At 49.1% G+C, this 12927-nt stretch overlaps 2 protein-coding genes across 4 annotated transcripts; both read left to right on the top strand.

Annotated features, from left to right (window-relative positions):
- Positions 1 to 778: 778 nt before the first annotated feature.
- On the top strand, positions 779 to 5036 carry LOC122375334 (the record flags this gene model as incomplete). The annotated part of the gene is made up of 6 exons (XM_043354654.1): positions 779 to 927; positions 1315 to 1533; positions 1813 to 1902; positions 2335 to 2544; positions 2839 to 3023; positions 3421 to 5036. Coding segments are annotated over 6 exons (1379 nt in total), but the record flags the coding sequence as incomplete, so codon positions are not given.
- Positions 5037 to 5720: 684 nt separating this feature from the next.
- LOC122375336 (UPF0472 protein C16orf72 homolog) lies at positions 5721 to 12052 on the top strand. Of its 3 annotated transcripts, none has more exons than XM_043354656.1 (7): positions 6028 to 6341; positions 6704 to 6784; positions 7195 to 7378; positions 8082 to 8251; positions 8593 to 8724; positions 9014 to 9053; positions 10786 to 12052. In XM_043354656.1, the coding sequence occupies exons 1-7, from the start codon at positions 6152 to 6154 to the stop codon at positions 11015 to 11017; spliced, it is 1029 nt and encodes a 342-aa protein (XP_043210591.1). In that variant the 5' UTR covers positions 6028 to 6151; the 3' UTR covers positions 11018 to 12052. The 3 variants fall into 3 exon arrangements, with proteins under 3 accessions (XP_043210593.1, XP_043210591.1, XP_043210592.1); XM_043354657.1 differs by having other exon boundaries at positions 9014 to 9107; positions 10789 to 10822; XM_043354658.1 differs by lacking the exon at positions 9014 to 9053 and having other exon boundaries at positions 5721 to 6341; positions 10789 to 12052.
- Positions 12053 to 12927: the final 875 nt, after the last annotated feature.

Raw genomic sequence — 12927 nt, 5'->3', positions numbered from 1 at the left:
TGGACACATGTTTTATAGGTAATTTGGGGCGTATAATACGATGGTGACATTCATTTTATCATATGTGTACGTGTTTGGCTCAAAAAGTTCAATTTAAGAAATGCATGTATCTTGGTCGTGAAGTAGTCACGAAAATTGCCAAGATTCAGTTCAAGATTATGGAAAATGCGGAACGATAATCAATAATCGAAGATAGCCATTTGATTGATCATGGTATTGGCAGTCTAATGGCCTTTACGGCATGTCTGTATGTCTATTCTGTGATTTTATATGATTTTTTGAACATATGCCGTTTTTGGTCGAAAACTGAGAAATCATGACGTCACTAAAACCTCGATATCTCAAAATTTTTCCGACCGATTTTTTTGAAACTTTGTCACAATAAACTTCAATCGATTCCCTACAGGTACCCAAAATTTGGCGCGCCTGCGGCGCGCCGTTTTTATACTATGGCCCGGCGAAAAAAGTGGGGGCGTTTAACGCCCCCCCCCCCCCCAGCAACTCGCGGGTTAAGGGGCGGTGGGAACGGGCGATGGAGTTATCTCTTGCTTTCTGCCAGTTTTTTTTTTACTCTTGAGTGAGTTAAAAAAAACACTCGGTTGCCACTCTTGAGATCGTGGCAACCGGTAAAGGCTGAAACAGACTTCCGGTAGCCACTGAAGCATATTGAATATGCTGTCAACGAGATTCGAAACCGTAACTAGCACACGCACGGTTCAATCTATTCCCTTCCCAAGCAGCAATGATTCAATTACCCCCTCTCCCTTCCCCCCCTCAGACGGTTGGCTGCGGTGGGGTCTGCGTCGCCTCTGGGACCGTGCCGCCTACGACCTGATCATCAGTCGAAAGGGCCGCATTCCGTGCTCAGATAGTCTGCTGGTGACGCGAGTACACGGGCCCGGACTGTCGTCAGACTACTGTCTTCAGGTGAGAGCTAGGACTGGCTGTCTATAAATGAGGTCTGAATGCCCTCAGATAAAAGCGAGGAACCTTGAGGGTTAACTGTGAAATGAGGTAGGACTAGCGCGAGTGTCTTCAGGCGGGAACCAACTGTCTGTAAGTGAGGACTTCGCTGTGCTGGACTTGGTGCAGGCGAAGGTCGTGGGACGTGAGGACTAACTAGCTGCTCGTCCGGCTCCTCCCTAACACTTCTGTTTTACTTGCTATGATGTTCGGTAAAATCAAGGCTGTTCTTACCATGACCTCCCAGCACTTTTGTCGTGAATAATTTTGGGCTACGTACTGATGGTAGTTTTCTCACTGCGTACGTTAACCCCTGTCCCAAATAATCTTCCCCTTCCCCGGTTATTCCAGATCCGCCCGGAGCAGGCGCTGGCCGCCCTGGAGGCCCGTCTGGAGGCGGACGAGCTCCTGGCCTTCCAGCAGCAGACCGAGAGACGCATCCAGCAGCCTCAGCAGGCGTTCGGACAGTTCGTACAGCGTCTGCTGACGCCGTTCTCGGTACAGCTCTGCAGGGACGGGGTCTATGGGCAGTTACACGCCGAGGCACAGCAGCTCACCAACACCCTGCAGGTAAGGTTTTTTTTTTGCTCTGCACAATAATTAGGAAAACGTTTTCGTTGGCTATTACGCAAACAAGCAAAAATAAACAAATTAGGGTGCAGGTGCATGTCTCATACGATAAACACGGTAACCACTATTTGTTGTTAGGCGCTTGATTGTTTGAATTTATTTTATTTTTTGAACAAGAGTTCTAACTGGTTGATTAGGCAGCTGGGATTATTAAGGATTTCGTGATCATTTCAGCATTGAACGGTGATAACATATTTCCCTTTCTTTTTTTTTTTCCAGGAGCGAATAGACAAGCGTCTGCACGACCTACAGACTGGCCTTGCCCCGACGCAGAGGAAGAAGGTCAAAATGACACCCAGGGACCTGAAGGTATGCCGAGATCTGGCACCTTGTGCAGTATGACTGCCAAGACTATCTTACTACTGAGTGCCACGACCCCCAGCCGAATAGTCATCAAGCTTTAACCTTCCAGTCCAAGCTCTCCGAATTTGATATACCAATTTTTTTATCAGTTAATCTGATATTTCTCCATGTCGGATTCCAGTTCGGATCCCGATAATTTCTGATCCTCCCGACAAATGATTCTTGAGTTCTGACATCAAGAAATAGCGCAGAGCAAGAAGCAGGAGGAGAAACAGAGCAGAAAGAGTAAAGCGGTCAGATCCCGACCGTTGTTGTGTTTTTGTGCTGCTGTGTGAGGACCATTGCACGCCAATTCTGATCCGTCCTTTTTTCCTCCCGCGGCTCTGTCTGGTGACTGGTCCCGTCTCAGTTTTAACCCCTATCCCTCCCTCCCCGCAGCTCTGTCTGGTGGCGGGCGCGCGCCTACTGGAGCAGTTCTACCCGCACCACGTGCTCTCGCGGCTCCCGTCGGGCGGTGCCGAGTTCTGGGAGGGACGCGGCCTGGCCCCGGCCGACTGGCCGGCACTCTGCGCCCTCCTGCTCACAGAGGTGTTCTCACAGGAGGTGCTCACGCCGATGGAGGAGAGCGATACGAGGTTCTACTTGGAGGTGAGATTGGGCGGAGTTCTGAGAGGAGAGAGGAGAGAGAGAGGAGGGAGGATTCGAGTGGGATTGAAAAGTGAATAAATTTCAACTAAGAACGATATCCTCTTCATACTTTTCTCTAAACGATAGTCCGTATGAGGTTAGCCAATATGTCCAAGCTAATTAATTCCCATCGCGCTGATTTCTTGTCTTGGCTTTTTATAGCTTATCTGACGGCTAACCCCTAGCCAAGAACCTGATGAATGCCTCCATACTTTGGTCAGCAAGATTTACACCCTGACACCACTGTGTCCCCAGGTTCACCGAGTAAACCTCAGTCGTTACACGGAGCTACTGCGGTCGGCCGCCGCCTCCGACCCGCCGCCCGTGCTGGCCGTACAGACGGCCAAAAACATCCAGGTGGCGCCGCCGTCTCTGGACGTCAACTGTTTCTCGCCAGTCGGCAGACAGAGACAGACGGGGTCGCAGTCGCGGAGAAGCACGTATGTTACCGCGGGGAGGGTGTTTATCAAGGGGATGACGGTTGTAGGATAAAAAGCTTTTGTCTTAGTATGCTGTAATGATGCATTGTCACCGCCTGTTTCTCTTAATCATCAGATGATAACGAGATCAAAATAGATTCTGTTTTGTCGAAAGTCTTGGCGGACCGAAAATGCGGAGTGCTAACGTGGCTAAAGGCTGATTGACACGACTTGCTTTCCTGCGATGAGGATTGGTCTCTCATCTGTGCACGCTATTCCAGCCTACCCAGCCCGCTTTACGCCCCAAAACCCGCGTCCGTAAGCCTCACCTCCACTCCTCATTATAACCTGATGAGCCGATAAACATATGCTCTCACTATTACCCACACCCCTGACAGTTTCCCCTCTCGTCCGCCAGGCGGCAGCAGCTGCAGCCCTGGAAGCGGCATCGCCACACGCCCTTCACAGCAGAGAAGCTACAGATCCCACTGCCTCTTCCACATCCAGCTCGAATCGCCGCCATCGTTTACAACAGAGACACCGACGATCCTGTGGCCGCCGATGGACCCCTGTCTGCCGCAATGTTTGCCGCTCTGGAGGGAGCCGAACCAACCGGGCAAACGCATACAGAGAATGAAGGGAACGCGGGTACATCTCGAGGGGCCGAAGCGCAAGTGAGAAGGGAAGGAGAAGGTGATGATTCTGCGTCGTCTTCGTCTGCCTCTGCGGCAGCGGCGACGGCTGTGGCTTCAGCAGCGTCAGCAGGGAGGGAGGACTCTGAGACCGAAGAGGCGGTAGCAGCAGCGACCGTGGCGGTAGGAGGAGCAACTGGCGGACGGGGGGAACCTCACGTGGTAGTTATTCCACTCGGTGACCTCGCCTCGGCTGCCGAGCTGGGCGCAGGGGACCTGGTCTCGCACAGTATAAGGACAACAGATGTGTGAGAGGGTGAGTGTGTGAGGGTGAACTGGGTGAGAGAGGTGAGAGCCTGGTGACGGACACTCCACCACAGCTCAGTATCTGGCGAGTGAAGATTGGAGTGATGATATGTGACGCACAGGTGATGGTTGCTGGACGATGCTGTGAAGCTCGAGGGTGACTGGGTTAGTCACTAATCGGATGATCGTTGGAGCTGATGGAGAATGTTCTGCGCCACGCACAAGCTACTGTTGGTCCGCTTGCACCGCCACGGCTCTCTACTCTCACTCCCTCTCCCCTCTCCCCATGTCCCCCCCCCCAGCCTAATCCCGTCCATGCCACTCCCCTACGATTATTTCTTCCCATCCCCCGCCCCTCCCCTCGTTGGTGCTTCATTTCGGCCAGTGCGAGACGCCAGTGCTGCCGCCTAGTGATGGATGCGTGAAGTTCAGGTCGTGTTTGGAAAGTGTAGATGGTGCCACGTTAGAACCGCTGCCGGATTTTACTGTTTTGATGAGATTATCCTTGTCTCGCCCACCGCCAATTTAGAGAATGTGTGACCTTTGTCGCATGTCACTTGTGGTTTGGTGACAGAGGTGTTTTGTTACTAGGAATCGTTTGACTCACTCTGTGGGCTACATGTTTGTATGGCTGCCATGGATGTTACGCCGGGGTACGTGAGAACGACGCATGTCTACCAAATCAATGGCTTACGGTTGTTCGATGCGTTGTGCTTTTTACACATTGCTACCATTGTTTTTTTTTTCGTTTGGGGAGCTTTTATACGTGCCAAACACTATTTTTGTTTTTGATGTTTTTAGCACATCCGTAACTTGTCCAGCTGTTGCTTTTGAACGTACTCACTCATTTTGGATCATTGTATGCTTTTCATATGTTTTAGCATTTTGTTATCCCGCTTAGTGTATCTGCTTATTTCTGCTTACTTGTCCCCAAGTGCAATGCTACTCGTTTGTGATTCCCGCTCTAACCGATATCTCGCCGCTGTTGTTCTCGTTCAGGTGATGCGATCGACTATGAGTCGTGCTTTTTTCGATATGTATGTGCTGGAGAGGCGGAGTTATCTCTCGCTGAGAAATACAATGGCTCGTCAACCTGTGGAGTTGGTGAATGACATTGGTTTGATCAGCTAATGGGGAGGACCGAACGCGTTTTGGTAGACATTTTTGGAAGGCCTGATTTGCCGCTAACCTGGTGAAAGGCTAACCAAACAGCTTTCGCTCTGCCTTGCCGAACAAGCAATGCACACGCAGGCAATCAATTTAGCTGCGAAAGTAAAGTCATATTCGTATGAAGTTGTGCTACCTAATCGCAGTCACCTAATCGTACAGAGGTAAGTGCCGGTGCCGTCATCCCGTGCAACATCAAGCCAGTGGTATTGGTATGTGGGTATAGCAGAGGGTACCGAACGCTCATATAGTCTCAGAACATTAGCCGATTCTCGGCAGCAAAACTAACGCTGCCGAAAACGGCTTTACGTTGGGAAGTACATATGTAAGTACCCCCCGCCAATCGCCATGTTTATTAGGTAGGTATGCGCAATGCGCTGTTGAGCCCCGGTCCCTGAAAGGGATGAAGCTAGGGGGTACTTGCATACAAGGGAAATCGATTGGTGGCGCCTGAAAAATATTCCGCTACCGCTGACGCAGCGCATAATTGATGGACAAACTGCTGTTAGTTGCCTGATTTCGGCTGAATGGTTAACAGTTTTCATTTAGTAGCCACTTCCTAAACCAGAATGCCAGGTTTTAGGGATAGGGAATTTCTCTATGGAATTTCCGCATACAGTTTCGCATTTCTCTCTGAATAGGCTCGGAAGAAGTTAGACAGCAAGAACCCCTAAAAATGTTTTGAATTAATATTTCTGCATAAAGAAACATCAGATATGAATATAAACGAATGCCAATGGCACGCCAATGGATTCAAGAAAGATTACAAAAGCTGTTCCTTTTTTTTTACAAGCAGGGGATAATAAAATTTGATATTTCCCTATTTTCTTCATTCTCTCAAGATAAACTGCGTTATTTTTGGAAAACCTGCACATATTTATCAAATCTCAATAACTCTTCCATACATCTGGCAGCTCTGATCAAAGCATGCTCTTGTGTTTTCGTGGGGCGAGGTCTTCAGTGTTTGTCTGTTTTGTTTTGGTTGATTTTCAGGCATTATTTTGCCAGCACTTAGTTGTTTTTCCTTGCTGAATATATTTTCACATGTCTGAAGACAAGAGCTTGGAAGAAGACCCTTACGGCGACCTTTGGAGATGGGAAAATCAGTGTTTCGAGGAGTTCGAAAACCAGCCCAGCTATGAGTCGCAGTTGCAGCAAGAAAGGGATCTAGTGAATCAGAAATTGTGGCATCTATTTCAAAACTCGGCCACATGCATTGCACAACTTCATAAAGGTATTATAGCGATACATTTTCTCATTGGTCACTTTCCAAGCACCTTGCTTGCCGTGAGTGGCAAATGTGTCATTTTTGGGAATAAACAGTGATTAAATGCATTGAATCCTTGTTAAAATTAAGTGAAAGAGGTTAAATATACTGGTGATTACCTGCATCATTCTCAATATGTTGAACAGATTGGGAAACCAGTTTTTTACTGGCATCTTCCGACCACACTTCCCATATCTTGCTTGAAAACAAAAAAGGAACATGCCCTTTGTCTTTCCACATCCTAATGCTGAGGGCCTCTCAATATTCCTGAGATGAATATATTATAAACTGCAGCCTGATGCCCATTTAAATATCTGTTTTGTTTTCAGGTGGCAGTGCCCAGGGGGAGAGAAACACCAGATGGATGCCGTTTCAGACTGCCGCAGGCTCAGTCACTGCCCTCTATAAAGGTGAATGAGACAGCTTGACCTTGGCCTTCCACTAGTCCGATTCATTACAAGAGATGGACTTTTCATCTGAGCTTTGAAGCCTAGGGTCTGTGTGGGAACAAATGAAAATGTTAAAGGTCAAATACTCAAAAGGCCTCTGACAAAAAAAGATATTGATGTCCCTTCTATGGCCATTGCTTTGTATTTGCCATATGTTCTGTTTGAGTTGCATCTGACTAGGACTTTGTCTCTCAGTTCCAGAGAATAGAAACTTTGGGATCAAACTCTAAATAGCTATATTTCTTGGTTAACTACTTAAATCAGGCCAATCTTTTAGTTTTAACTATTGGCCGGTTTTGTTTCATTTTTAATGTGTCAAATATTAAATTTTGGTTATAACCCCGACATCTCCGTGGTTTCCACGATCTCAGAGTCAGTGGACAGCATCCGCCGCTGCACGGAGCTCGGCATCCAGCACGGACAGCAGCGCAGGACCCGGGAACTGGTGGCCTTTCTGCGTCGGCGTCGGCTGATTCGTCGTGAGGATCTGCTGGCCTTCCTCAGCGGAAAGCCGCCGCCGCCAGCAGCCGTCACCTCCAGTCGGCACTCGCATAGGTGAGGGACTGTGGGCTGGGGTGGTACCTATGTACCAGGGTTGGGTATTATGATACAGGATTGAGTGCGGACTGCGGAGTTGCGATGGGCTGCATTTGAGGTGGAGGTGGATCATGTGGCTGCATTTGATTAGGAAGTTAGCACTGTTGAGTGTATGCTGTTTTTGTTTTGCCTCTCATTTCACCTGTTTGTTGACTGGCTTGGTTTCCTCCAAATTTCCTGGTTTCCCGAAGCTTTTGGCTCTCGTGTGCCTTCGTTAAACACCATCTAAATTCCTGCCGATTTCCATTTTGATTCCACCAGTTTCCTTTATGACGTTAATTATGTCTTCTGCCCTTTGTCCATTTCTCTTATCACTTCAATCGGGCCATATATTTTGGTCCTTGTACGAACGGTGATCTCCCACCTAAGGCCTTCATCTTCCCTTACCCCAATTAACCCCTCTGATCCTTCTACCCCCGTCCCCCTCTGACCCTATGTTTTCCACCAGGTCGACCCCGCGTCCAGTTTCCTTTATTACGTTACGTGACACTGACGTGAGGCTTCTTTCCTTGGTCACGCGCAATCCATCTAACTTCCATATTCTGATTATCTTTGGTCCGTGTACGAGCTACGATCTCCCACGTATGGCTTTCTTCCCCCACCTTACCCCATGTAACCCCTCTGACCCATCTGACCTCTCTGACCCTTCGTTCTCCACCAGGTCGTCGCCCCGCCCGCACCTGTCGGTATCGGACCGCGCCTCGCCGCGTCTCTCGGAGCGCAGCTCTCCGCTGCTGGCCGGTGCCTCGATACTGGTGACCGCCGCCCCGGCCGGCGGACACGACTGTAGTGATGGACTGCAGCCGTTCAGGGACGCCCTGGCGCTCAGCAGTGAGTCAAGGGGGAAGGTGGGGAATGAGTGGTTTAAGATATTTTGGAGATGTTCAAAGATGTAATGGAGTTACTAATTTAGTCGTAGACGAGCAGATGTCCGATGTATATTTAGAATACCTATCGATATCGTGCTCAATGACTCAAATAAGTTTAGGCACATCAGCTCTGAGACAATAAACACGTAGAAGGTTTGCGTGGTCGTCATTCTTTATCAGTTTTTTTGTGTTTTTTTTTCAAGCACATGTGCCATATCGCTGATCCCCAGCCTCCTATTGAAATGCAGCATTGTGAGGTGATCTTTCCACCTCTGACAATATTATTCCCTCCTCCGCCCTCAGGTCTTCAGGGAGCCATGTCGGCGGTCAGTTTCCGCCCTCCTTCCCCGGCCGCTGCCTCAGCCGGCACGGCCAGAAGGCGCCATTCACCGGCCAGGAGGGGACTGAGCGGGTCCCCGGCGCCTTCCGACTCAGGTGAGTAGGAGTATTCCTGTCCCTGGTCCTCTTGCCCGTTTGGAGGGGACTCAAAGGGTCCCGGGCACCTTCAGACTCAAGTGAGAGTATCCCCCGTCCACTCGCCCGCAAGGGGGAGGGGGCTGAGCACTCAGTCTCTGGCAGGGGTCTGAGCGGGTTCCCGGCGCCCTCAGATTCGGGTGAGTGAGCCCTGCCCCCCTTTCCCTCGCCCGTTAGGAGGTGACTGAGGTCGTCCCCAGCGCCCTTAGGCTCGGGTGAGTTCCCCGCCGCTGGTCCTCTTGCCCGTCAGGTCTGGATGGGACTGAGAGGCTCCCCGGCACCGTCCGATTCAGATGAGTATTCTCCTGTCCCCCGCCAGCCAGGAGGGGGCTGAGCCCTCAGAGGTGAGCATTCCCGGTCTGTCCTCGACCCGTCACTGTGCCCGTTAGGAGGGACTGAGCGGATCCACGGCACGCTCAGGTTCAGGTGACTATCCCCGACCTGTTCCACTGTCCCCTCGTCCCCCTGAAGGGGACTGAGGTTGTTCCCCGCGCCGTAAGACTGGAGTGAGTACGCACTGCCTCTTCGCCTGCCAAAGAAGGACGGACTTACTGGGTCCCTAAGGCCGCTGCTTGCATTATCGCTTAGTCCTGCAATCTGCATGTCATAATGTTATGAAATGTTTTCGTTGTTGCAAATGTATTCGGTAAGAGTGGGAAATCCAACCAACGGGGTCACGATTTCGAGACTAATTTGATACTTTACAAACATCGATGCGTTGTATTTAGCTCATTACAATGTAATTTATCCCATGACTGACTGATAGCCTGGGGCAATAGAATAGCTAGTGGCGCTTCATCATAAGTTTAGTATACATTTAACCCCTACAATCATTGCGCACCCTCGAGTCTCGACATCATGTAAGTCGTGGTTTTGAACTGGTTTGAACCGGTTCCAACTGGCGGACAGTGAGACGTAGTTAGGCGTCTTTATTTGCTGGTGCTGAGAGCTTCGTCAGATACGCGGATTCGGCTGGGAAAGGGGCCACCTGCATGATTTTGCTCACCGGAAAGGGAACGTTCCGTGGGAGAAATTCCCAAGGACTGGGCTTACAGAGTGGCAAAGCATGTCTCTCTCTCTCTCTCTCTCTCTCTCTCTCTCTCTCTCTCTCTCTCTCTCTCTCTCTCTCTCTCTCTCTCTCTCTCTCTCTCTCTCTCTCTCTCTCTCTCTCTCTCTCTCTCTCTCTCTCTCTCTCTCTCTCTCTCTCTCTCTCTCTCTCTCTCTCTCTCTCTCTTCCTCTTTTCCTTTATTCTTTCTATCTCTCTCCTTCTCTCATTGTGTTGTATCCTCGATGCTGTTTTAATGTTTACTTTCTCTTTCTCACTATTTTTGTCTCTGTCTCTTTTAGCTTCATTTTTATCTCCTTAGTCTTTTTTCTTCTGCCTATCTCTTCATTTCGTCCCATTATTTCTCTATCGATGCTATGCCTCTTGCCCCTCCAGCTATTACGTAAAATTCTGCAACATATGCTGCTCACGCCAGTCATTAAGCTGCCATTAATTTTCTTTTTAAGCCGTTTGGCCGAGATCGTTGAGTTCGAATTAATCAGACTGAATATTCAATGGTACGGCTTGAAATATGTTATGGGTGACATTGGCGGTCGACCTCATTCTAGACATTGTTAGAACGAAATCCATCGATGGGAATGGGTGTTATTGATAAATGACGAGCTTAGTGCTGCTGAAGGGAGATTGCTGGACATTGGTAGAAGAGAAGCAGTGTCGATGGTTGCCGCTGGCCAGGGTAGCGCTTGAGCTAGTCGCTATGCAAATACAACTCCCTCTCATCAATCGCGCGCTTACGGCTACAAGTAAGTTTTGTGAAAAAAATGATGTGATTAACTGTTCATTTGATAGGTATCTTTCGATGACTACCTAAGGGTTTTGATATGGTTTTACTGGTCTATGAGATAGTATACCATATGTTTGCTTCCGCGGCAAGTTATTAATGTCTTTTCCCGGCCTACTGATGCTAATTTTTAACCACAGCTACGCCCAGTTTAATGTTATTTCCGTTCGTTCACAGTGAAGCGGCCGGCCACACCGTCCTCCCCCAGCGATGTGATAATGGACTCGCCCACCCACAAGCGGCCGCGTCTCACATAATGGACTCGCCTGTCTGCCACGTCCGCCCTGCCAAAATTCACTGTCCTCTCGCGCGTCTGGGGCGACCCTGGGGATGGTCTGGTGGCGTATCCGTCATCAAATACGTCATTAAGAAGTATCCGTCAATAAGCATTTCAGACTTGATCTAAGTATCCGTCAATAAGTATTTCATCAGACTTGATCTGTCAAGTCTCGGGATACGCCATGGGACGTATTGTGTTTGGATACGTCATCAGACTTACCCAGGGTTTCAATCAACGCCAAGAGGGCAGTGCGAATGCTCGAATGCGGTCGGAGCGCTCGATAAAATTGGATCATGTGTGTCGATTGTACGTGGATTCGCTTCAAGTACCGTTGCCGTATGAAGATTGTAGAAATAATGCATATAGTGGAGAAGTGAGGTCTTGCAGATGTAAGGTCTTGCATGTATGGCTTGATATTCTTCAGACTATCTCCAGCGTTTTTGTTGCTTCCTATCCCCCGTCAGTTTTTTCTGTCGCTTAATCTTGGCCATGTGAAATCTTTCGCAACGTTGTGTCGGTAAATAGCCGTACGGTATGTTGCGAAGCCAGTGTCGCTAAACTCTTCTCTCCTACACTGGAGAATGGTTCTTCGCAAGGCCGTTCTTCGTGAGTGGAAGTTTTCTTGGACGAGTCCGTGTTGTCGTTTGGTTTGTGCCGCGACTTCTGTGGAGAGGTGAGGATTTGACCGGTATTGCTACCCTCCGCTCGGTAGTTACCAGCCATGAAAACCCCAGCTGGACTTGTACTCCCGAGATTCGCGTGCGATCCTCGCGCCTGAATAGTCGGGGGCTCGGGATTTATTTGTTTCGCTTGGCATTTGCTGTCTAGTGAATTGTGTGTGTGTGGTTTGAAAAGCACGCGATGTAGCGCACCGTGTTCGCGTCGCGGGGAAATTATTCACCGGCCGTGTATGGATTTGGAAAATGGAGGGCTGTGCAGAATATGAATATGCGCACGAGGAAATACGAAATTTGGTTTGTTTAAATGCGTTATTGTGTAAATTTTGCGGTAGTTTAGCGTGTGTACTAGCATAGGAAGTAATTCAAAACCCCTCAGTTACTCTTAGAAAGCGCGTTGTCTCTATCTGTTAATATTGTGCGTTTTCTCCATATATTAGTTTGTGAGCGTATAAAGCTTCTAAATAAATGCATTATGCCAAAAGTCGTCTGTGTTCCGTTCTTTGTTTTGTACTACAGAATCTTCGGCGGGGAACCTTGAGGGAAAAGGGAGCGACGTCGATGTTTTTTTGTCCGTCTGCCTCTGGGGTCATTTGGGAGCACCGGCGCCCACCTCCCCCTCTGTCGTCTTCATATCCTCTGTCGGAGCAGCGTCGGCCTCTGTCGTTATCGACCGACCCCCCCCCCCCCTCCCCCTCTCAGGGGTCGACTGGCGACCAAGGTCAGGGAACCATCGTGCTGTAGGATTAACAGCAGTTCTATTCTCAACCCCTTGGTGAACGAAACTCCTGAATGCTGAGCAGAGACCGCCCCTTTTCATTGTCGTAATCTTGCAACGAACGTGACCTCCACAGTCCACATTTTTATTTAGAATCGCCGAATGGCGGTCCTCAACTGGCCTTGGCAGTGGAGTGGGACGTCTCGAACTTTTCCGCTATCGTAGCGCCACCTATGACACGTCAGCTTCGGAGAAACGCTAGTTATTCTTTCCGCCGCTAGTAGCGCTGGCTGTACCTGTCACGAGTTCGGATAGGAATTAGGAACTCTCTCGGTTCCAGGGGCGGATCCAGGAAAACTCCAAGGGGAGGGTCATGAATCGAAGTGGTGCCCCTACCTATACCCAAAATTAAAAACTCAACGGATTTCGTCCACTTCATTTTGGTGGTGCCCCCATTTTCAGTTTTTTTTATTTTTATTTTTTATTTTTAGTCAGTATCTTAACTCTTAGCCACAACCACATTTACCAATTGTAAGCAAGTATATATGAATGTGCTATGTGTATATATGTTGTGGACGCTGAGTAGTGAGTACTTACCAGGAACGTTATCAGGTAAGCAAATCGTTGTCAGTCCGACGAAC

This window comes from Amphibalanus amphitrite, unplaced genomic scaffold (assembly GCF_019059575.1).
Source record: "Amphibalanus amphitrite isolate SeventyFive unplaced genomic scaffold, NRLGWU_Aamphi_draft 001820F_arrow, whole genome shotgun sequence".
Taxonomy (NCBI): Eukaryota; Metazoa; Arthropoda; class Thecostraca; order Balanomorpha; family Balanidae; genus Amphibalanus; species Amphibalanus amphitrite.
The sequence above is the reverse complement of the archived record's forward strand: the minus strand, read 5'-3'. Positions and strand labels throughout refer to the sequence as shown.